Source organism: Macrotis lagotis, chromosome 1 (genome assembly GCF_037893015.1).
Source record: "Macrotis lagotis isolate mMagLag1 chromosome 1, bilby.v1.9.chrom.fasta, whole genome shotgun sequence".
Lineage (NCBI taxonomy): Eukaryota > Metazoa > Chordata > Mammalia > Peramelemorphia > Peramelidae > Macrotis > Macrotis lagotis.
Genome location: NC_133658.1, coordinates 915839673 through 915863770, shown reverse-complemented (window position 1 = coordinate 915863770; position 24098 = coordinate 915839673). Strand labels below are relative to the sequence as shown.

The window sequence follows — 24098 nt, the reverse complement described above, 5'->3', positions numbered from 1 at the left end:
CCCCAAAGATGCCGGCCTGGATAATCGGGACCCTGGGGCGTCCCGGAGAAAACGAGGCTTCCTCGTTTCCCCGCTCCTCCCCGAGGAAGGAGAGGCGGGAAGAGAGGAGGGGGCAGGGCCTGTAGCAGCGAGTCCCCCGCGGGGGCGCGCCCGGGGGGACTGGGGCCCCGAGGCGGGAGGAGGGAGGAGGGAGGGAGGAGAGGAGAAAGGAAGGAGCGGCGTCGGGCCAGGCCCCGCCCCCAGCATGCGGCCCCTGAGGAGGCGGGGTTGCGCCTCCGCCCCCCTCACTCGGAAACAAATAAATTACAAAGTAGCAAAAGGGAGGAGGAAGATCCCAAACTGCCCCCTCCCTTCCCGAAGTCCAGTTCCCGCGGATGGGCCCGAGGCCGAGACTCTTCCTCCCGGTCTGTACAAAAATGGTTCAGTCCAGAGAGAGCCCTGCGAGTCTCTCCGCATCGGCTCCCTTCCGAGGGCGAGTCCACGCTCCTGCAGGGGGGAGCAGGGCGGACCTTTAGCTCCCCCGCCGGAGGCTGCTCCTGGGCGCGCCCACCTGAACCGGAGGAGGGGGGAGGGCGGGTCGGCAAGCTCGGAAAGCCGTGGCTCCGGGACCCCTGCAGGCACCCTCACCTGGCTGAGCACTAACAGGAGTATGTCCGAACAGAGACCCCGCCGTCCGCCCGAGGGCTTCCAGAAGGAGGGCCTGGGATGGAGGCGAGGGACCGGGTCAGTTGGTTGGACCCATGCCCTCTCCGCCCCGCCCCTTCCCAACCCGCCAATCTTGAAGCACTGGCAGTGGAGGATGCCCCTGGAGAAGGGCTTGCAGCAGAGCGGGGCGCTGCCCCCCATCGCAGTGGCTGGATGCCCCCAAGTATCGACTTGCCCAGGGACCCAGCTCAGCAGGGATGGAGCCACCCCAGCTGGGTACCCGGCACCCCAAGACCCTTACCCGTCCCCGACTCCTCTCTTTCCTGCCTCGCCCCCCCCCACCCCGCAATGTCGCCTCCTTTTCCCAAAGGAATTCCTGTTTTCAGATATGAGACTCCAGGAATGGACCAGGGGCCCCCTCCCCGGGGTTTCTCAAGAATGACGGACGCCCCAGCCCCCCCAATATACCATCCAAGGGCCATTTCCCTTCACTAATCCCGGTTTTCCCGGTTTGCCCCCCGCCCCGGTCGTAGAGAACGCACCGTCGGGCTGCAGCTTGCGCAGGGGGAGGCCCGGGGAGCCCAGGGCACCCGCGGCCGCCGAGCGGAAGTTGGGGGGCAGCATTTCGGCCGAGTCCGGGCTGACCCCACGCAAGTCCTTTTCCCGGAACATCTTCCTCCAGGACGGGGATCGGCTGAAGGATTTGGCGCTGTCCTGCGGGGGACGAAGGCCAGAGGCCCGGAGCTGGCTGCAGCCCGGCCGGACAGCCCTCCTCCCCGGCCGCCCCTCCGGAGCCAAGCCCGGGTCTTACCTCGTCCAGCCTCCGGTCGGTGCCCATGGAAATGAGGTTGCCGAACTCCTTCTCCAGTAGCTGCCGGGCCTAGGGGGGCGTCGAGGCTGAGCAGGAGCGGCCAGCCCGCGTGGTGGCCACGCAAGCCGCCTGGGCCTGACCTCCGCCCCCCCCCCCGTGAACTGCCCCCCACTTCCCTCCCACTGGCAGCCGCCCACCTGCGCGTTCTGGGTCGGGATCTGCAGCAGCAGGGCCAGGTCCGAGCAGTCGAAGGTCTCGTCCAGGGCCAGCAGCGCCCCGTGCACCCCGCTCTCCGACAGGTTCCCCGCAAACTCCTTCAGTCCCAGGCCCGACACCCAGCCCATCACCCGCTCATTGGACCACACCATCACATCTGAGGGCGACAGAGGGACCTTGAAGTCGGCGCCGAACCCTCCCACAAGACTGGGGGGCTAGACATTGATCCCTGGTGGGGGGCTGAGCCTTGAATGCAACCCCAGCCCCGCCCCCGACCTCTCACCAAGGGGCGAGGGGCCCAAAGCCTTGGCCATCACCCCAACCCAGCCGCACCTCTCACGTGGCTCTGACTCTCCTCTCGCCTTCGCTCCAGGTCTTTCCGGTCATAGTTGAGCCTCTTCAGACACATAATGCCATAGTGCAGACTCACCCTGGGGAGGGGGGCGCAGGTAGAAGGGGGAGGAGCCAAGGCACTCCCCCAGGGCGGGGTCTGCTCAGACGACCTCCCCATTGGCCAGCGTTCCCCGGATGGGCGCAGCATCCCGGGTGCTCTCTAGCGACGGCCCACTCCCCACCGCCCCCCAGAAGCACGCCCAGGCCGGCCCCACCTGTGGAAGCTGTCTACCATCTTGAGCTGGCCCCGAAGCTCTTTCTTGTTGAGGTGGTCGAGCATGCGCGCATCTACCAGGGACTCCATGAAGTAGCTTCGGTACTGGGGCAGCCCCAGGCTGGGCAGCCAGTCGTTCCCCACCCACTCGTGGTTCATGTCGCCGTAGGCCAGGATCTGGGGCCAGTGGGGAGTGGACAAGCTCAGGAAGCGGGCTGGGATGTGGAGGTGCCCACCATCTCCCCCCTCCTACGGTGGGCCTTCCGAAGGTCAACCCCCTCTCGGAGCTGTCTCCTCAGCGCTAATGGAACAGGCCGCTGACTCCCCCATCACTAAAATGGGATGGGCCTAAAACCTCCCTTCACCTCTTACCTCACCACCTCCAAAACCTCCACCCCAGAAAAAAAAAGAGTAAGTTGAGTCTCAGTCTCGATAGAACGAAGGCTCACTATCGAAAAAATGAATTAATCCACTCCAGTTGCCCCCCCCCGCCCCTGAATGAAAACTATGGACTTTTCTTCCCCTGGGAGGATCCTGACAATGGTTCCTCCCGGAGCTCGTCCCCCTCCACCCGCGAAGATAATGGAGCATTCCAGAGCTCAGGCACCATGCAACCCGCGCTTATAGGATGGTTCGACCCGGAGTGAGCCTCCCCCCTCCCTTGGAGATGATGGGACGTTCCGCGGCGCAGGATTACAGGCAGCGCAGGCGCACAGAGTCTGATGACAAATGGTTCAGTCCGAGCATCTCCTTTCCTTCCTCCCCCCCCAGCCCGCGATGGTAATGGAACGGCTCAGGCAGGGGCAGGGGCGGGGAGGAGGTGGAGGAGCCATGCAGTCCGCGCGCAGGCGCAGACAGGATCACCTGCTCCCAGCTGATCTCCTTGGGCTCCTGGCGCGGCCGCCGGGGGGAGCGCGAGGGGAGGGGCGAAAGAAGGGGAGGGGCGGGTTACGGCGCAGGAGGGAGCGGGATGGAGACCAGGCTCCGCCCCCTCCCCCTGGCCCCGCCCCCCGTCTCCCCGCGGACTCACCGGCTTCGTGGCGGCGGTCAGCGACTCCATCTCCTCGTGGGTCATCCAGACGTTGCCGGTGCACTGCGGGGCGGGGGGCCGTGAGAGCACGGCCCCTGCCCGCCCTGGACCCTGGCCCGGGGGCCCTGCAGCACTCGGGGGATTCCAGCCCAGGGGGACCCAGGGGGCGCCCCCCTTTTCTCCCGGCCCCTGTCTGGCCCTCTGGCTCTGTGCTCTCCGTCCCTGCTTCTGCCTGCAGGTCCCCTCAGGAGGACCATGAATTCTGAGACCTAGACCCCCTGCTACAGGGAAAGGAACTGAGGCACCGACTCGGGGAGATAAAAGCTGCGGAGCCCAGATCTGAGTCGGGCAGAGAGTGCGGGGCCAGGAGCTGCCGAGTCCTAAGCTCAAATCCGCTTACTTGACCTCTGCTGCCTCGGGGTCCTCAGCTGCGCAATGGGGATAACAGTCCCACCTCTGAGGATCAGCTGATAGAGTTACAAAACGTGTTTTATTCTATGAAGGTGAAGGATTGCGCCATTCCTTTCTTCACCGGGAGGGAACAGGTGACTAGCCCAAGGATCCCTGAATGCGCCTCTCCCGTCTATCTCTGTATGTGTGTCTCTGTCTCTCACCCCTTCTTATCTAAGTCTCCGTATGTCTAGTCCTGAGAGGGAGCAGCGCTGAGAACTGAGACTGAGAAGACTAGCTCTTCTCTTGGAAGAAGCTGACCCTGACACCAGGGTCCCCAAGGGTGCCCTTAGGCAGGAAGGCTGGCTCACCGTCCTGGAGGAGGCTGGTGCCGAGGGTGAGGTGAGGGACACCATCTCCTGGATGGCTAGTCGAAGCTTGAGGCGGTGCAGGGGGTTGCTGATGCCAATCTCCCGTTGGATTTCCGTATCAGAAAGATTGGCCATGATGGCCCCACTCTTCACATTGGCCCGGCAGGCAGCCACATACCAAGCTGGCATACCTACCCACAGCTACCCCCAATAGAGAGACAGAGAAAGATCCAAGAGAGACAAGAAACGGAGAATAGAAAGGGGGTGGGGAGAGGCACAAAATCAGGAGCAAGAGACCAAAAGACGGGGGTCCAGCAACATGTGAGAGGAGGACACAAGGGCAGAGGACAATAGAGATAAAAACACACATAAGGCAGGGAGTAGGTAAGGAGATACAGAGATGGAAAGGACAAGAAAGAGGAGAAACAGTCAAAAGTGAAAGAGGAGAGGCAAAGACAAGGAGAGAGAGAGACAGAGGTTGGGGGAAGAGGTAGAGACATTCAGTCACTGGTTATGGAGCCCTTTCCTCCTCCCTCTCCTTCAGGGATGCCACTAGAATATAAGGTTCTTGAGAACAGGGACCATCTCTTCTCTGATTGGTATTAACATGCACACACATACAGATTCAGAACAATTGCTGAATAACATGATGGCAATGGTAGAGCTAATACCTCCAACCAGGAGACGACTGTTGGTCCATCCCAGGCAGCAAAGGGCAGGCCCTGTCGACAGGCTTCCTCCAAGAGTTCATGCCTGGGGATTCAAGGACAGAGAAACTCACCTTCCATTGCCCCTGCAGCACAAGAGAACTGTCCTTGGTCCTTATTCTGTCAGTGAGACAGCCTGAGGCTCCCAGTCTCCTCAGAACCACCAGGTTCCCACCCCAAACCCCATCAGATCAAAGTGAGGATCTAAATTACATCATTCTCCCCACTCATCCCCATCCAAGTCCTGCTCACTTCCTCTTGTTCCTCCGGTCCTTATCTCCAGGAGGCCCTGTGAGCTTTGATAGTCCTAGAGGGTCAGCAGGGGACATCTCATCTGAGGGAGTTCCAGCTGTGAGGCAGAGAAAAGAGGGGTCAAGAAGAATGGAGGATGAAACTGGAGCTTGTACTCCCTTCTCCAAGAAACTGCTCTCTTCTCCCCACTATACCCTCCCCAAGAAGAGAAGATTCCTGGACCTACCCAAGGAGGGTCCATCTCGGCCTGGAGGTCCTCCCAGGCGACCCTTCTCCTTCTTGCCAAAGAGGCGACCAATGGAGGACTTGATGCTCTTCTTCTTAGGGGCCTTATGAAGGGGGTCTGGGGCACCCTCACTGTGGGAGGGAGGAGAGAAAAGAGGTGTGATGAGTGTAGCCCAGAACACAATCCAAATAGGAAGCATCTGCAGAGCAAGGGTTCCAGTTTCTCCCCTACCATTAATTTCAGATATATATATATATATATATAATTTTAGGTAAGTCTTTGTCCTTCTCTGGGTCTCAGTTTGCATTGCTGTAAAATGAAGATTTGGACCAGATTTCAAAGGTTCTTACAAGTCTTACTTTCTATCATAGACTTAAGAAGCTGAAATCCCAGCTCTGTCATGACCACATTGAGTAGCCACCAAGTTCCTGCCCTTCCTGGACCAGTTTTCTTTCTTGTAAAATAAGGAATTGTGGGGGAGGGTCCTCCAAATCTTTGACTGATAAACCTCTGATCCTATGATCTCTGACTGAAGCATTAACTGGGTTTATAATCTAAATGTATTTTGCACCCCAAGACTCTTGAGTAAGCAGATACCAGTAGCACACACACACACACACACACACACACACACACCTCTATTCACAAAAGATGTATTATAAAAGCTGTTGAATGAATCAATGACTGAATAGCTTCAATAAGATTCCAGGGTTATTCTGGAGGGAGCATGGTCCCTGTTTGCTACTGCTAGTTCTGCCTACTTTTGGTTTATTGTATGATTTAATTTTTGTCCTTTTCTGGGCCTATTTCCTCCTATAAAAAATTAGAAATTTGTCCTGAAATCACTCAGGACTCACCCTGTTCTGAGCTTCAGAATTCTGGCATGGGAGCCAGGATACCTGGATCTGAATAGTGGGTTTTCCCTTCACTGTTATATGACATGGGAATGGGGAGGAATGAAACAAGCCCCCCCCCCCTCCAGATAGCTGACCTGGGCCGTGCAGGGCTTCCATCCTCCAGGGAGCCCCCAGCCTGCAGAGCTAGAGCCTGGGTCATCCTTTCAAGGCGAGCAGATCTTGGTGTGGGGGGTGGTGTGTCCCCAGGGACCACACCATCCTCCCTGGGCACATGATTCTGTAAACAGAAAGGAATCCCCAGTCTCAAGGAAGGAGCCCCTGACCACCAAGATGCCTGAACTGACCTCATTGAGTGGCCCCTGGCTTTGTCTGGTCTCCCCTAAGTCCAATAATGTCTCAAAGGGACCCCATATGAGGGAGTTGGGACCTCAAGGCTCTGTCTGATAAGGATCCCTGCTCACCCAGAGTGGTTATTCTTCTCTGGGACCTAAAGGCGTCTGGGGCTTGCAAAGTCCCCATTGGAGAGATAGATTCACCCCACCCCAGCCCCTAGTTTGTGGTGGAATCCAGCCCTAACATCATGACCACAAACAAATGACCGCCCCCCAATCACCAAGCTAGGCAGTCTCTCTTCTGAAATTCCTTAAGAACACCACACTCAAGTAAATGGGAACTCAGGCAAGTGGTATTCCTTTTCTATATTATTTTTTCCTGATTGCAAGTCAGCCATGTATGGCTCACTAGGGCTCTCTATTTTGTGGGACTTGCCTTTTTCCATCCTTGCAGGCTTAATGATGGAAGTCAGATTTTGCTATGGGAACCTGGGGTTGGTGACTTTTCCCATCTGAGACTTGAGATACTTCTGACTCACTAGGGATCACTTCTTTCTGAAGGGGATCTTTGTTTCCTCACTGGCCAGAAGCCCATTTTCTAACCCTAACCCAGGGTCCCCTTGGGGAGTGTTTGAAACTCCAAAAGAGCATCCTGTTTAGGGAAATGGCCATCCTTGCTGTGTGGTGTGAGGAGGGGGCCCCTTCTCTGACTCCAGTGGGTGTCTGGGACTCCAGGACCCTAATTGTGGGTTTGGGAGCTTCGGGATCATCCAGTTTTGAGAGAGGCCACACTATGTGAGTGACCCTTTCTGGGGGCCAAGGGGTCCAGGGACTCACAGGCTTATCTGCAGCGTTGCTAGTGCTGTTGGCTGGGGCTTCCCGGGCAGGGCTGGGTGGGGCAGGGCGGGGTGTGGAGTGACCAGAGCTGGGGGGTGAAGGGCTGGCCAAGGTGGACGTAGTCAGGGAGGGCGGAAGGGAGCAGCTGGCCCGGTAGCGCCCCAAGGAGTCTAGGCCGGAGCCAGACACCCGGCTCTCCAGCTCCTCTGCCCGCTGCTCTGTTGTCTCCTTCTCCTCCTGGATAAGCCTGGAAGAGAGGAATCCCGGGGCCCAGGATCAGGGTTCCATCCTTCAGATTTCTCAGAGGCAGTTCCCTACAAAGGAGGGGTGGGGCTGTGGAAGAGGTAACACTCAGCCCCCCTCCCTGTACCCCAGACTCGCACTTGATTTCCTTATTGATTGCCTCAAGCTGCTCCTGCAACATGATAGCCAGGGTCTGTACATCGGCCTGCCCGCTAGGCGACAGCAGCTCGGGTCCAAACAGACCCTCAGGCTCGTCCTCATCGGAGCCCTCCAAGTCGGCCTCGAAGGCTCCTGTGCCAGAACCTGGGCCAGTCCCGGAGCCAGAAGGTTCCCGGCCAGTCACTCGCTCCGCCCATTCCTGAGCCTGAGGGAAAAGAAGCTGTCCATCATCTCGGACCCACCCTTACTTCATCACCCGAAGACCTGCCCCCACCAGCCTAGGCTCCCCATCTGGTCCAGGCAAAGAAGCTGGACTTGTTGGGGGTGGGGGGAATCAAAGACAGAGGTATCTTCCCTGCAGGCCCTCCCATTGATTGATGGCAAGGGGGGTGGGGGTCCTCCTCCAAGTCTTCCCCCCGGGACTCAGACCTTGGCTGGCTCGTCCTTGGTCCCGGGCCAGCGGCCCCCTCTCTTGCCGACCCGGCCTCCGGGGCCGCCGTATGGGTCAAGGTGGGCACCCGAGGGCAGCGTCGGGGCCTGGGAGTAGCGCAGCTCCAGAGCGCTGCCCGGGAGGGATCTGGGGCCAATAAGGGAGAGACATAGGAAACAAGGAAGACCCTCGGCCCAACAGCTGAAACCAGCAGAGGGTAAGGGCCTGGCCTAGCGGGGCCTAGGATCTGCTGTCAGTGCCCCCACTGCCTCGCCTATCCCCATGGGTCTCGAGGTTCCCAGGACACAGGTACTGCCTCCAAGGAGCCCTAGTGGCCGCTAGGTTCTCAAGACCCAACATCTGGCTACCCTGAGGATGGATGATGAGGAAACTGAGGCCAGGAAAGGAAGTGAGGGAGAAGAAACAAGAACAGTCTTTTGGAAGTGGGAACAGTCCTTCAGTTGTGCCTCGAGGGGCCCCCTTCCTAAAGCCCAACCCCATGCCCCCAGTCCTGTCCTTTGGAGTCCCAAGTATCTCAGCCTCAACATCTCGGTGGGGTCCCCAGGACTCACCTGGAGTAGGAGGAAGGTGGACGCCCACGAAGCTGGTCGATTTCCATCTGCATCCGCTCCATCTCAGCCAGGAGCTGCTCCTGGGGGGTGGAGGAGGGGGAACCAAGGCGGGGTTCAACCCAACTCTGCACCCCCTCTTCATTTCCCTCCCTTCTCAACCCACGGGCCTTTCAAGAGCGGCCGGAACCCCTTCCGTCTTCCATGGGTCCTGGGTTCCCCTTCCTCCATACTCCCCTAAGGCTCCTCCCACTTTCCCTGGAGCCCCCTCCCACTCTTTCCATCTTGGCTCCGCCTCTCCCTCATCCCTCCCCAGGCCCCGCCCTCCAGATCCCCCCCCCTGTTCCCACCTTGTTGAGCAGCAGCTCATCTTGAAGCTTCTTCATACTGGCAATCTCCTCGCTTAGAGTGTTCTGGGGAGAGAAGGTTAAAACGTGGGGTTCTAAGCAGAGCTCTAAGTGTGGCCCTGAGGCCTCCGATGTTCTCGGTGTTTCAGCTGGCAATGCATGTGGATAGTTGTGGGCCACTTCTTTTGCCTACCTCTCTGGAAGGGACGCCCTAGCCCGGGATCTGGAACCCTATCCGAGTATCAGCTGGGGACCCCAGGGAAAAGATTGGGAAAGTCAGGCAGCCCCCACTTTCTGGTTCCCTGGGGCTGGGGGGCTCCAAGGGCCTTGAGTATTCCCAGCCCAGGGGAGGAATGGAACAGCACCTGTTTAAGAGAGGACAAGATGGCCAGTCCCCATACCTCCCATGGGGTCAGGGACTGGAGAAAGGCTGGGAGGAGGAGCCCTGGAATAGGAGGAAGAAAATTTCCTTTTTCCCCCTTTTTTTGGTTTTTGCAAGGCAATGGGGTTAAATGACTTCCCCAAGATCACACAGCTAGGTAATTATTAAGCATCTGAGGTAGGATTTGAACTCAGGTCCTCCTAATGCCAGGGCCAGTGCTCTATCCACTGTGCCATCTAGCTGACCCAGGGGAAAAGTTTTCTGAGGCACACACTTTTTGAATCCTCCTATTCTCTCCTATGGGAGACTAGAAATGAGTGGGAAGGAGGCCAACTTGCCACAAACTGCCCATGATCATCTAGAGAGCATGCCCTTCCAGTCACACCTAGATGCAACCTCGATTATCTTCCCGGACTTTACAATCCTATCTCCTCAATTTCTCATGAGTACCTCTAGCTCAGATCCCTTCTGATTACATCTCACCTTGACTATTGCTGTCACTTTCTGTTACTTTTTCTCTCTCTGAGTGTATGTCAGTGACTCTGTCTCCATCATTCTCTCTCTCTCTTTCTCTCTCTCTCTCTCTCACTTCCAATTCATCCTTCACAGACCTTTCCTCAGTATGATGTCTGACCATATTATTCAGTAAACTCTCTAATGTTTCTAAGAGCAAGGGAAAAAAATTTAGCATTTAAATCTCCTGAAAACATATGGGACTTGGGGCAGTTAGGTGGCGCAGTGGATAAAGCACCTGCCCTGGAGTCAGGAGGACCTGGGTTCAAATCTAGTCTCAGACGCTTAATAATTACCCAGATGTGTGGCCTTGGGTAAGCCACTTAGCCACATTTGCCTTGCAAAAACATAAAAAATATGGGACCTATTGTACCTTCTTTCTCTTCACACACCTACACAACTGACCTTTCTTTACACATAACATTCCATATCCCACCTCCAGGCCTTTGCATTGGCTGTTCCTCACACCTGGAAGGCTCTCCTTCCTCACTTGCCTTTTAAAATCCATCTTTTAACTCAAAATACTCACACAAAACCTTCAACAAAAGATCTTTCCTGATTCCTCCTCAGTCAATCTGCCTCCTTCCCAGAATATCATATATATATATATATATACATATATATATGTATATATATATATTTGCATATATATCGGCATGTATCTATCTCCCCTGACTAGATTATAAGCTCCTGAGGGCAGAGGTTCCCCTGTCTTATGGTGCTTTATAAATATTTTTGTTGATGGATCCAGGTGCTGGTTTTGTTGAGAGCTTCATGGGACAAGCATGAGGGGAGCAAAGGACACACCTTTTCCTCAAGGGCCCCCATGCGCTCCTTGAGGTGAAGCTGCAGCCTTTCATTGGACTCGCTCAGCAGTTTGTCTACTGTGTCTGAAAGGCGTTTGTTGTGCTCATCATTCATCTTCTCCCGCTGCCGAGCCTGGAGAAGGGGAGGGGCCCATAAGACCTGGGTAAGCTGCAAGTAAACTGCCTCCACTTGTCTCTACTGCCTCCTCTGACTCCTTCCCCTTCTCCTCCTCCCTCCTCTTCTTCCTCTCTCACTAGTCTCCTCCACGAGGCCCACTGGTGGGCCTCTCCTTCCAGTCTTGCCTTGTGCCTACAACACCCACCCGCTGCAGCTCCTGGTTCTTCTCCTCCAATTGAGCCTCCAGCTGTCTTAGGCGCTCCTCAAAGTTCCCATGGCGCTCCTCTGCCTGCAGGGAGGAAGTTGAGTGACCTGCCACAGCCTCCCTAGGCCAGGCCCTTTGCCCCGCTCCAGAGCCCCAGAGCCCCTACCCCACCTTGCTGAGGGCTGCTACTCGCTGAGCCAGTTGGGCCTCAATCTCAGGCAGTGTTTCCGCCTTCTGCAACGTCTGGGCTAGCTTCTGCTTCGCATCCTCCAGCCACTCCGCCAGCTGGCGACCCTTCTCCTCGCTCTGTGGAGCAGGGGGCAGGAAGTTGGAGGGGGCCCACTGGATCCAAACTGGCCTACAAACCCAGGCCTCATCCCTGGCCTGATTTGGTTGGAGAGGAACTCCTGGCTGGCCATCAGTAGGTCTGAGCCCTGCCCCAGCATCCCTACAGGGGAAACCCCATCCCCTGCCTAGGTCCCGCCTCTAGGCTCCACCTGGCGATACAGAGACTCCTTGCTGGCTAGCTCATTCTCCAACTTGTCATTGGCATCATGAAGTGAAGTGGCTTCCCGCTGTGCGCTCAGATAACGCTTCTCCAGTGTTGTGATCCTTTCTTCCATGTCCTCTCTTTGTGCCAATGCCTGTGGGGAACAGAGGTGATTTGGGATTATGGAGTCTCAGGCCTTCTCATGGGGGCTCCTTTGGTGATGCAGGGAACCATAACTCCCAGCAGTTCCTGGAGCCAAAGGGCCCTGAATCAGGGCAGTGGGAAATGTAATCCCAGGTCAAAAAGCAAAAAAGAAAGTACCATATATTTTTAAGCATCTTCTATGCTCCAAGTTAAACACTTTAAAAACTTTATCTCATTTCATCATCATGAAAATCCTGGGAGGTTGGTGCTATTTCACAGTTAAGGAAACTGAGACAGACAGGATTAAGTAACTTGATCTCACAGGTAGTAAGTGTCTGAGGCAGGATTTGAACTGAGGTCTTCATGACCCAGCACTACCTAACTTCCCCTGGTGGTTATAGTACTATTCTAAGGGAAAAGGTGCTCTAGAAAACTGACTTCCTTTTCTAGACTGTCAAGGAAAATGTAACACCCCATTCTGCCTCTAGAGGGAGCCAAGAGTGACTAAACCCAAGAGTTGAGAAGCTCCAAGCCAAAAAGAGTAGGGACTTGTGATTTCTATCAGGATCAGGGAGAATCTAAGCCACACGCTTGGGCTGAGCTCAGGGCTGGCTGCTGGCTTGGAAAGGAGTGAAGGAGGGAGGGTGGACAGAGCCCCAGGGCCATCCCAGTCTCACTCACCTCCTTGAGGTCTCGCTGAAACTTGAGGCCAGTCTCCTCAGCTTTGCCCAGCTCCCGATGGGCTGCCCCCAGCTCTTCCTCCAACTGTCCCATCTGGCGGCAGAGGGCAGCCAGGCGTTCCCGAAGCTGCCCAGTCTCGGCCCGTTGTCGCTCCAGGGCCTCTTCTAGCTCCACCACACGTCGGTTGGGCTCCCCCACGAGCCCATTCACCAGAGACTGTGCCCAAGGAAGACCAAACCCCAGGAGAGAATGAGAGAGACAAGAAAAGATCGCAGGGAAGGATTGTGTGTGTGTGTGTGTGTGTGTGTGTGTGTGTGTGTGTGTGTGTGTGTGTGTGTAAGAGAGAGACAGAGACAGAGACAGAGACGGACAGAAACAGAGTAACAGAGATCAGCAAGACAGAAACTCCCAGAAGACGCCAGAGTGGTCAAAGAGAGAGATGCAGGTGACAGAAGCATGGAGAGGCCGAGAAGGAGATGACATGGAGATAAAGTTGGGACAGCGAACCTGGAGCTTTAGTTCAGTAGAACATGGGAAGACTCACGGTGGGGTGGGGGGTTGAGACTAGTAGAGAAGAGGGGTGGGGCGCCTCTTACATGACCTGGATGCCAAGGAGATCTCACCTGCCCGTCTGATTCCTTCCCTGCTTCGTCCAGTCCGGAACGCCGGCCCCTGGACAGTTGCTCCCTCAGATTAAGGGACTGGAGGAGAGGGCCAAGGCTCAGCCGATGACCCCCTCCTCTTTTCTGCTTCCTCCTCACCCCCCTCCCCAACCCCGCCCCCACCTCCTGGCCACTCAGCTCCAGCTCTTCTTCCAGCACGGCCACCCGCTCCAGGGCTAGTCGGAGCCGCTCCCGCACCTGATTGGGGGAGGAGACCCAGAAGTCAGGCCCCGGCCCTCCTTGGCCCTCCTTGGCCCTCCTTGGCCCTCCATCCTGCCCAGACCCTGGAGCACCGCTCTCCCGTCCCCAGCTCCTTAACCCCGCCCTGGGTCCTTGCTCCCAAGCTCTGAGGCCGGGCTCCAGCCATCCTTAGCTATGCCCTCCGCAGGCCCCTCCTCTGAGCGGAGCCACCTTAGCCCTAACCTCCTGGTGGGCCCCGCCCCCGGGGCAGAGCTCCCTTTGCTCCTCCCCTGGTTCTCCCAGGGTCCGGCCCACCTTCTCATCCAGGGCCTTGTGATGCTCGAACAGAGACTTGAGGGCCTTGAGCACCTCGACTTCCGAGGAGACCCCAGCTGGGGACTGGGCCTGGCGCTTTACCACCGTCATGCGAAGGGAGCGCTCGTGTCGGGACACCAAGCATTCTAGGTGCTCCAGCAGCAGCTGAGGAGGTGGTAGGGTCAGGGATCAGGGCTGGGGCACCCCACCAAAGAGGAGCCAGGAGGCCCCCCAGCTCTCCTCAGCCCCGTTCGGCAGTACCGGCCCGGCAATCCCCGTGCCTGCCCCTGGGGCCCTACCCGGGTGTTGTTCCTCTCAGCCTTCAGTTCAGCAATCTCCTCTTCTCTCTCCAGTAGCTGCTCCCGACACAGGTTCAGCTCCTTGGTGAGGGCAGCAAACTCCTGCCCAGAGCCAAAGTCACCATATTCAATCCCTGTGGTCTGTTGCAGCCCCATCAGACCCACTTGCACACCCCCTGAGCTCCCAGCCTGAGCTTGCCCCCCCTCCCCTGAGCCCCATCCGAGAGCAGACTCAACCCAAAGCCCAGTTGGCTACAATTCGAGACATCTTTTTTATTCCCCTCATTTCTAGTTCCATTTTAGTTCTGGTCTCATCCTTGGATGGGAATGTCTGCCCCCTGCAGATCCAGTGGGGTCACAGTAACCCACCACTTTTATCCTGACTGAGCCCCTAATCTTATAATGAGGTAAAGGGTGGTACATGTCCTCTCCATTCTGGTTGCTAGACAAGGGAATGAGGCCTGGACCTGTGATTTTCTTCAAATAGAGAATTGATGAGAAAAAGTCCTCTAGTAATGTGGCTCAGCAACTTCTCTGAATCTTTGGACTTGGAGGGCTACCTAGATCCAGTCTCACAGCCAAGTGAATGACAGAGGTAAGCCTTGAACTCAGGTCTTCCTTAGTGAGGCCAACTCTTTCTCCATCGAGTCCAGGTACTTCTCAAATGTCATTTAAAATAATTATGGTCTTATCTTCTGATTAGAATGGATCGTAGGATTGAGAGCCAAGGGAGGAGACTTAGAAATAATCTAGTTAAACCACCTCATTTTAAAGATGAGAGAACCCCTGCCTGGAGAGAGAAAGTCATTTGGCCAAGGTTTCCCAGGCAGTGAGTATATTTGGGAGTCAGATTAGGGTTCTTAGACTTCAAAACCAACATATTCCACTATTCTCTAAGGCTTCTCAATTACCCCATTGCTAAGAAGAATCTGCACCATTCTTCAAGGCTTAACTGGTTAGCATTTACTGAAATCCCTGCTTCCTGAGGGTGTCCTCTCCCCTCAACCTGTCCAAAGTTAGCCATGATTACAAGGAGCCCTGTCCTCCTTGCCCCATCCCACGAGGGTCCCATACCTGGGGCAATGCTATGCTGAGCTGTCGTTGCAATGAATCCTTCTCATGGCCCAATTCACGAAGGCGCAACTGGGCAGTGGCCAATCCGTCCTGGGCCTCACGAAGGGTCTCCAGGAGGCGTTCACGCTCTGTGAGCATGGTAACCATGAGACGCTCCAGTTCACCACCTGCTGCCCCTCCTGCCTCCTCTGGGCCCAAGGCTGAGCCCCGTCGGGCATCCTCGCTGATGGTTGGCATCACCTCGCACATCATGGTGACAGTGCCAGGCCCACCAACTGGGGGCACTAAGGAGGAAGGAGGGAGAAGCTGGAAGGAAAACAGAGGAGGAGGCTTGAAATGAGATAGAGGAAGCCTCAGGGGGCACTAGAGGACAGAGGCCAAGACAGTGGATTAATTACTATCAATTATAATTTAATATAACCAAATCATTGGATCATCAGATGACAGACCTAGAGTTGGAAGGGGCCTCAGAGAGAGTTGAAGGGACTGTCCCGAAGGCACACAGGGAGAAAGTGTCTCTGATTAAAATCCCAGGGGAAGAATCCTGGTCCACTGCTCTCAGGTTCACTCTCCCAGGTAGCCAGCTCCCTCAGGGACCCAGTGGGAATGAAGCAAGAGGCGGAACTTTAGGGAGTAGTGGGTGTGGCCTTGGGAATGAGGAGAGCCTGTCTATCCACCCTGTGGTGGCATCAGGTCAGACGGGTCTGGTTGGAGGGCAGCAGGGTGGAGGAGGCCAATACTTTCACCCTGTTTTTTCCTCCAGCAGTTCAACTGGTTTGGGGAGTCCCAGGGGCCAGTTCTGCCCCACCTGCAGTTTGGATCCCTAAGGCACTTGGCTCCCTGAGGATACTAGAGTTCTGGATATTGAGGTTCCAGAGAGGGGTGAAAGGAAGGAATGCCTATATCCCCCCCCCCTCAAGTGATAGGCAGCTGGATCCCAGATAGCTAGATTCTGTCATCCACTTCTTCTCATCTTTCTCCTAAAAACCACCAAAGAATAGAGCCTCTATACATTCCCTTCCAGGGGTGTAAGCAGAGCACAGACCTGAGTAAATACTGGGGACTATTTCAAGTCCAGGGACATGGATGATATTTAGGAGGCCCAACCTGAGAGAGCTTTGTTGAACCTCAAGCCCATAGAGTCCGACTGGAAACCTGAGACAGCTTGGGATCTGGTAAGGGACCCAGCACCTAGAATGTTACAAGCTAGGGCATATCTAGAATACAGGACATAGATCAGTCTAGAACATGACACAGGACTGGGACCTGGCTAAAGGGGGATATTTGACTGAGCCAAATCCAGAATGTGGCACACAGCTGGATCATATATAAAGCAGAGCATATGGCTAGGATGAGTCTAGAACACAGAAAGTGGGTGGAACACATTCAGAACACGGGCATATATGGCTCAGCCCTGAGGCTCTGCCCCCTCCCCCAGCACACACAAACATCCCTGCAAGGCCTTGAGTGAAGGAGAGATGGTGGCTTGAGGGAGGCCATAGTCCAGAGAGGTGATTCCTCAGACCTGGACACCTGGGGCTGGGCCTCGGTAACCTGCCAGACCCGAGAGCACACCTAGTTCCCGGAGAGGGCAAAGGGGCTGCAGGAAGGGACTCCTATGTCCCTAAGGAGACAAGGGATGGAGGCTTTGAGGTCTCGGGGCAGGGGGGACAGGTGGCTGCGGTCCAGCCCTCTAGGTCCTGGATGACCCAGAGCTAGAAGGAAAAGGGGGACGGGAATGTCTAGGCAAACCGGCTTCACCATGGACAGCTCCAAGACTGGGCCTGAGGCCAGAGCCCAGGACCAGCCAGATGATCCCGCCTAAGGGCCTGAGTCCGGGTTCTAGAATGGGGCCGCTGGCCAAAGATGGGCGGAGATGAATGAGGCGGGTGCGGCCCGGGGGGAGCCAGGACGCATGGGTCTGGGAGAAGGGAAAGATGGAAGTGGGGGGAGCAATTCGGTGGGGGCTGGGGGGGAAGGGACCACTGGCCCGCTGAAGAGGTACGGGCTGCGGCCCGGATGTCTGGGTCCCTGACGGATCCCGGGGAGCCCAAATGATGTCTGGGTCCATGCGAGGTCCCAGGCAAAGCCTGCCGCCCGGGTCCCTAAGGGACGCTGGGGTAGGGAAGGGTGTCCGCCCGGGTCCCCGCGGGCTGTTGGGGAGGCCGGGGTGCTCGGATCCCCGGAGGATGTCAGAGCGAGAAGGGCGGCCCGGCCGGGTCCCCGCGGGATGCCGGGGCGCCCGGGTCCCCGCGGGCCGTCTGGGGGGGCCGGGGCGCCCAGGTCCCTGCGGGGCCAGGATGCCGGGGTCCCCGGGGCTCCGGCTCTTACCTGCTCGGGCGGCGGCGCTGGGGCTGCGGCGGGGGCGGGGGTGGCGGGAGCCCCGAGGAGGCCGGGAGGGGCCCCCGCCTTCCTGCCTTGCTGCCTTCCCTCCTTCCCGGCTCCAGGTCTGGCCGTCTCCCCTCCCTCCCTCCTTCCCCCCCTGCCCGCCCTCCCTTCTGCTCCCGCCGCCCGCCCGGCGCGGGCTCGCTGTCTCGGGGTCTCGGCGTCTCTCGGTCTCTGGGCCCCGGCTCGGGCTCCCCCCGTGAGGCCGCAGCCGCCCCCTCCCCCGACCCCCCGCTCCCCCCAAAATTCAGCAGCCCCCTCCCTGCACTCCCGGGGCCGCGGCCCCTTTAACAGCCGCCTGACGGACGGCGAGATTGAGCCAATGGGGGGGCGGCACTGGGCCCGGCGCGCCCGGGAGACCCGCCCCTCGGCGGGGCGGGCGGGGGGCGGGGGCGGCGCTGACCAATGAACGCGTTCGGGAGGCGTGGCCCCGCTCGGAGCCGAAGCGATGATGTCACCGCCGAGGAGCGCGAGCCCGAGACTCCCCCAGCCCCTCCCTCGCAGAACTCGGGACCGCGCTGCGGGGGCGGGGGCGAGAAAGGAGGGGAAGGTGCGGGGATTCTCCCACAATGCACCGCACGCTCCCCTTCCCCCCATCACCGAGCATCTTCTGTCTGGGCGGGGACTCGAAGACGCGGGCGTTGATTGGATGCTGAGGGAGACCCAAAGCGAGGGTGGGAGGGCAGACGTGGAGGGGGTCTCCTCCCAGGTCCTGGGGGTTTCCTCCCCCTCAGACCAGAGACTTCCTTCCTCTGCCTATGGGTTCCCCCTCCCACACAGCACCCAATCCCCAGGCCTGGAGCTTCCCTTGCTCCAGGGTTCTCCCCACCTCCAGCATCTCCCCTTAGAACTCTTCGCACAGTCCTCTGGCCTCCCTCCTCCCACCTCCTCAAGACCTCCTCCCTCTGAGAATGGCCTCATCCTATGGAACTCTGACTCCTTTCCCTCGAATATCCCCTGTCCTCCAACCTAGACCTTCCTCCCTCTGACTGTGGGCTCCTGATGAAGCCCTGGGCTGTTCCCCTCGAACCCTATGGCAGAAACCACAGACAGGCAGACACAGAGCGGGGAAAGAAGAGCTTTAAATAGGGTCTAAGGAGAGACTGGGCAAATAAATACTGTACAGAGGGACTAGAGTGGGGTAAGGGGCAGAGAGGGTTCATAGGCAAGGGCTGAGGAGCAGGAGCCAAGCCTGGAGAGCTCAGCCTCGGGACTCCAGGGACCTAGGAGAGAGAGAGAGAGAGAGAGAGAGAGAGAGAGAGAGAGAGAGAGAGAGATACAGTGAGCAGAAAGAGCTTTGTAAATCCCCAGTGGCTTGGGAGGTCCAAGGGGCTAGAGAGACAGGAACTGGAGCCTGCATTTCTATCATGTGTTCAAGTTTGCGCAGTGTGTTGTATGACTCAGTCCATTTGAGCCTCCCCCTGAGGCAGCTACTACAGGCCTCATTGATCTTGATTTTGCCAAGGAGGTAGCCTAGACTCAGAGACATTAATGCTTTGCCCAGAGTCACTTAGCTAGTTAGTGTCTCTGGCGGGATTCAAGCCCAGCTCTTCCTGGTTCCTGCCCTCTGACTTCTAGAGGGGCTTAGAGTTGAGCCAAAAAAAATTAGCTGTGAGAGTTTAGCCATAAAAGGAGTCTTAGAAGCTCTCAGAAGGGTCAGAAGAGAGAGTATGCCTAGCCCTTGGGGCTTCCCCTGGGTCCAACAAAAGACACCTTTCAGTGAGTCTGTGGATAGATGTCAGGGGGTCCTTGAACACAGATGGGGGAAATTCAATTCCATCTTCCTTTTCATTCAGCTTTCCCTGTCATTTAGGACTTCCATCCATTGTGATTCTGAAAAGGGGTTGATGAGCTTTAGCAGACTTAGCCAAAGGTTTCCATGACACCCACACAAAAGGAAAGGATCCTAGACTGAAAGTCATCAAGATCTGACTTCTATGCCCTCTTCTAATATTTACTAGCTGTGGGAGCAACTTGCTTGCTCTGAGCCTCAGTTTCCCTTTTGTAAAATGGGAATTCAAAGACCTAGAGTATTTATACAGTCTGTTAGATCATGATGTTCTCCAGAACCAGGGCCTGGATTTTCTTTTTACAACACTTAGTACATAGCAAGCAAGCACCTCAGAAATACTAGCTGACTGCTGGATGACTGTGTGTCCACCTGCCTACCGCTCTGGGCCGTTGAGAGAACCAATTGAAATAATAAGTGTAAAGTGGCAGATATGAGTTCCTGCTATTTTTAGAATTTAGCATGTTCTGAAGGATTTGCTACTCTAAGGGACTTGATATAGGTCTGTGGTGCTTTGCAAGGACCCACAGGGACTTAGAAGGGTCTCTAAAAGATTTCTTAATTTCTAAGAGGCTTGATAAGGGTCAAAGTTTATTGCTAAGGGCTAAGGGAAGAGTGGTTAGAGTGAATGAGAATGGGGGTGGCTAGGTGGCACAGTAGATGGAACACTGGCCCTGGAGTCAGGAGTACCTGAGTTCAAATCCAGCCTAAGATACTTAAAAATTACCTAGCTGTGTGACCCTGGGCAAGTCACAACCCCATTGCCTTGCCAAAAAAAGAGTTAATGAGAATGATGAGGCTTCAGGAGGGCTTGGAAAGAGTCAAATGTGGTTTGGGAAGACTTTTTTAGGACTAGAGGGGCATATGAGGGTTAAGAAGCTTGGTAAGAGCTAAAGGTGACTTGGTAACGTCTAAAGAAGATTTGTTAAGAGGTAAAGGATCTAGGTAAAGATAAAAGGGTATGATAAGAGTTAAAAGGCAACATGGCAAAGGCTAAAGGGCTTTGTAAGATGTAAGGGGTATGCTGAGGACTAAATGGACTTGGTGAGGATTAAGGGGCTTGGGAAGAGATAAGGGGCTTAGTGAGGACTAAGGGGCTTAAGGAGTGGTAAGGAACTTGATGAGGGTTAAGGAGCATCATGAGGGTTAAGGGGAATAGTGAAGGCTAAAGGGCCTGGTGAAGGTTAAAGGGAGGGCTAAGGGGTTTGGTGAGAGGTAAGGGATTTGGTGAGGGTTAAGGGGCATGGTGAAGGCTAAGGGGCATGGTGAAGGTTAAGGACTTGGTGAGAGGTAAGGGGCTTGATGAGGGATAAGGGACTCAGGAAGGACTCAGCTCTCACGAGTAGCTCTGGTGCTGTTGGCGCCTCCGGGCTGAGCGCATCTTCTCAAACCGGGCCTCCATCTCCTCCAGCACTCGAGGGGTGTACCGGACCACAAGCTTCACTGTTCCTTGGGCAGCCTTCAGCAGCTCCACAGCCTTCTCATGCTGCTCCCCTTCTACACTCTACCAGAGGGAAGAGCCCATCCATAGCCTGACCCAAGGCCCAAGTCCCCTAACACTTTACCCAACCCACCAGACCAACCTCTGCCTTCTCTTTGCATATAACCCTCCCTGAGTGATAGTATCTACATCTGTGTAACGGAGTCAAGTGGGGCAAAAGTCTAGTCTGATGGTCTTTAAGACAGGCAGTTCTGAATCTAGATTCCTCCAAAGAATCTTCAATGCCATCAACTGGATGACATGATGCTTAAGTTCCCCCCTGACCCTCGATACACATGTCATGTCCAAGGTTAGTCCTTCTCCAAAGAGCCTTCCTCTAAAGAGTAGAGACCTCTTTCTCCTCCAGAGAATTTTCCAGTCAGGAAACTTGGGTGGAAATCCTGATTCAGTGACTGACTTGGATGAGTCACTTCTCTCTCTGGGCTTCAGTATCCCCATTTGTGAAAAGAGAGTGGTGAATTTAATGATCTCTAAATTTGATGGTGCTTGTCTTCCTCCTCCATGTCTTATTCTAGGTTTTCCAATCCATCCCCAGCCTCTTCCTCATGACCCTGGAACTCCCAACTCACTGCTGCCCAAGATCTTGGGACTTGAAACTCACCACTCCATTGACAGAGAGTAACTGGTCCCCTCTCTTGAGGCCACCATGTCGGTCGGCCACGCCACCAGGAATGACTCGAGAGATGTAGATGGGAGAATTCTGCTCTTTCCCTCCCATGATGTTGAAGCCCAGGCCTTCATCTGTTCTGGGCAGTTCCACCACACGGGGGTGGGCATGACCCTCGCTGGCAGCAAAGGCTGCTACTGTGGCCTAGAAGGGACAGGAGCCAGAGGCCAAGGTCCCTGAGGGAATAGGGACTGGGAACCACAGGGGGGACTCCCTGACCCTTGAAGGTCTGGGAGTTCAAAAGGCAGATGCCCAGCTCCTTAAAAAAGTAGAGAGCTGCAGAGAGTCCATGGGCCCTAAGGAGGTAGGGATCTGTGGAAAGGGAGAAATGGGTTCCTGAGGGAACAAGAGCTTGGGAAGAGAAGCCTGGAGGATTGAAGAAGGGACATTCAGGTGCCTGGGGATGGTGAGGGGCAAGAAGAGGGACCCAAGGAAACCAAAGGAAAGGGAGAGGGTTCCTGGGTGTCTGGGGGTGGGGGAAGATAGATTCACCTTGGCTGTGGCATGAGCCCGGATCTGTGGGCTGCCTGTGATCTCCAGAGTGTCATAGAGCTGTTCATACACCTGAGGAAGTGGGAACAGTCAGAGACACAGGGAGCAGGGTCCCAACCCACCAGCTCACTTTCTAGAACCTGTCAGAAATTACAATTTTCTTGGAGACTCAGGGCAAACAAACTGCTAACAAATAGTCAAGCAGTCCTGGACTCTAGAGAGATCGGTCCTTCCTCTCAGACCAGGTGGAGGGGGGGAGACTGAGGGATTGAGGATGGGGGGAAACCAGGTATCCCCATTCCGGGAACCCCTTTCTGGAAGGAGAAGAGAACTAACACTATGTGAAGCACTTAACAAATGGGGTCTCTGTGATCCTCAATAGATCTGGTTAATTTTACAGGTTGGGAAATTGAGGAAGACAAGGACTAAGTGATTTGTCCGGGGATATATATAAATCACGAGCTCAGGTATCTCCTCTCCCTGCACCCTCCGCGACCCTGGCGTCCCCCCGCGACCCTGGCATCAGGCGGGAGGCAGCCAGCGCCCCACCCACGTAGGAGCTAGCTAGAGAAACTACAGATTCCAGAAGCTGTAGGCTGAAGAAGCTGGGGAGGGGGCTTGAGTGGCGCGGCGCTTGCTGGGAGTTGTAGTCCGGCCGGCGGGGGGGGGGGTGGCTGGATTCAGGTGCCTGCTCACCTCTCGGATGGCCGAGCAGAAGCGACTCTGCAGGACTCGCTGGAGGGCCTGCAGCTTCTGGGGGGGCAGCTCCCCGCTGCGTTGGAGCCGCTCCAGGAGCTCCACCGCCCGGGACACGTCTAGGGGGGTGGGGGGTGGGACAGAGAGAGAAAGAAGCAGAGAGACAGACTCGAGGAGATAGAGACAGGGGTGGGGGCGGCAGGGACGTGAGTGGGGGAGGCAGAGACGGGGGTCGGCAGGGACGTGAGTGGGGGAGGCAGAGACGGGGGGCGGCAGGGACGTGAGTGGGGGAGGCAGAGACGGGGGGCGGCAGGGACTAGAATGAAGGAGATCAGGACAGGGGTGGGGAGAGACAAGCATAGGGATGGAGGGGGCAGGGGCAGGTGGGAGGGGGACCGGGACCCAGCCCCAAGTGGACCCAGAGAGATGCCCACGTAAAGAGACAGAAGAGAGGCAGAGGGCGGAAGGGAGGACTAAAGAGATACCAAGAGAACGGGGAAGAGAGAGATAGCAGAGATGGAGAAAAGGAGAGATATACAAAGACACAGACGCACCACAGAGACCAGGAGAGACTGGGGGGCGGGGAGAGGGGGAACCCGAGGGGAGGGGGCGGCAAGAGGCAGAAAGGAGACCCCGAGAAAGGCGGAAGGGCAGAGCCGGGTTGCTGGGAGAGATAATGACAGGTAGGCGGCCACACAAAGAGCAGAGCGGAGTTGGGGCTCCCGAAGGCCTCCCGCTGCCAGGCTCGCCCCCACGTCGGGGCAGCCCCCTGACCCGCCCCCGCCCAGCCCAGCCCGGCCTTACCCCGTTCTAGCCCCAGCGGCTCCGCCAGCGCGGCCATGTCTGCGCCTCCGCCGGGCCCCGCCCGCCCGCCGGGGACCGGGGACGGAGGGACTGACGGAGGGAAGGAGGGACCAGGGGGGGAGAAGCCCCGCCCCCGGCCTGGCAGACCCGCCCCGGCCGGAGATGCTCCACCGGCCTGGGCGCCCCCTCCTCTGCTCCTCCACCCTCTCCGGCCTTGGCTCCCCCATTTTCACGAGTTTCTCTTCCTTCTTCCTGCCCCCCTCTCCCTGTTGCCTGCCCCCCCTCACCCGTGCCTGGTTCCCCTCTCACCTTTGTCTATCCCCCCCTTTCCCCGTTGCCTATCCTCTCTCCCAGTTGTGTCCCCCTCCCTTCCCAGTAGTCGGTTCCCCCTCTTGTCCCACCCCATCCTCCCTCTCTGCACGGTCCCTCCTCTCCCTATCCCAGTGGCCCGGCACTCTCAGATGCTGCGTCCCCCCCTCCCTCAGCTCTCCATAGCTTCCCATCTGCATGGCTTCCCCATATGTCCGTCCCTCCCGTTTCGGTCAGTCTGTTCTTCTTGAGCCCACCTCCTTCACCCCTTGGCTCTCTTCGGTTTGGCCCCAAGGGAGAGAAATAGGAGCTAGGAGTGGAAGGAGCAAAGAGGAAAACGCAGAGCTGTCCAGGGTAGAAGTGAGCTGGTCCCTGGAAGGCTTCAAGCAGAGGCTTGGCCACTAGTGCGGATGTGAGAGTGGGGATTCCCTTCAGGTATGAGCAGCTGGGGGCCCTGCCAATATGGTGTCCGGGATCTCTCCCTTCTCCTGAGCTGTCCTACGTCACCTTCCTTGGCCATCAGCTCTAGCTTAGCTGGCCTCTCATTCGCTCTAGAG

General features: G+C 56.7%; 2 protein-coding genes and 1 long non-coding RNA gene across 4 annotated transcripts; 1 reads left to right on the top strand and 2 right to left on the bottom strand.

Annotated features, from left to right (window-relative positions):
* Nucleotides 1-392: 392 nt before the first annotated feature.
* PPFIA3 (PTPRF interacting protein alpha 3) lies at nucleotides 393-16855 on the bottom strand. 2 transcript variants are annotated; one of them, XM_074219764.1, is made up of 28 exons: nucleotides 14899-15262; nucleotides 13825-13926; nucleotides 13526-13690; nucleotides 13154-13228; nucleotides 12992-13069; nucleotides 12369-12584; nucleotides 11551-11697; nucleotides 11225-11359; nucleotides 11054-11137; nucleotides 10732-10863; nucleotides 9033-9095; nucleotides 8686-8765; nucleotides 8113-8260; nucleotides 7665-7888; nucleotides 7282-7528; nucleotides 6247-6389; nucleotides 5256-5386; nucleotides 5030-5126; nucleotides 4742-4823; nucleotides 4071-4271; nucleotides 3310-3372; nucleotides 3144-3170; nucleotides 2281-2456; nucleotides 2006-2103; nucleotides 1654-1829; nucleotides 1457-1525; nucleotides 1188-1359; nucleotides 393-700 (listed from the first exon to the last, which is right to left on the bottom strand). In XM_074219764.1, exons 1-28 carry the CDS (start codon nucleotides 15148-15150, stop codon nucleotides 639-641), a joined length of 3645 nt encoding a protein of 1214 aa, XP_074075865.1. In that variant the 5' UTR covers nucleotides 15151-15262; the 3' UTR covers nucleotides 393-638. The 2 variants fall into 2 exon arrangements, with proteins under 2 accessions (XP_074075865.1, XP_074075864.1); XM_074219763.1 differs by lacking the exon at nucleotides 3144-3170 and having other exon boundaries at nucleotides 14899-16855.
* Nucleotides 1677-5932, top strand: LOC141509898 (uncharacterized). The gene is made up of 2 exons (XR_012474730.1): nucleotides 1677-3854; nucleotides 3954-5932. It is a non-coding gene; the product is annotated as an uncharacterized LOC141509898 (long non-coding RNA).
* A 1457-nt stretch (nucleotides 16856-18312) lies between the features above and the next one.
* Nucleotides 18313-23269, bottom strand: LIN7B (lin-7 homolog B, crumbs cell polarity complex component). The gene is made up of 7 exons (XM_074218300.1): nucleotides 22983-23269; nucleotides 22635-22744; nucleotides 22429-22547; nucleotides 21733-21804; nucleotides 21175-21384; nucleotides 20413-20576; nucleotides 18313-18506 (listed from the first exon to the last, which is right to left on the bottom strand). The coding sequence occupies exons 1-7, from the start codon at nucleotides 23267-23269 to the stop codon at nucleotides 18485-18487; spliced, it is 984 nt and encodes a 327-aa protein (XP_074074401.1). The 3' UTR covers nucleotides 18313-18484.
* Nucleotides 23270-24098: the final 829 nt, after the last annotated feature.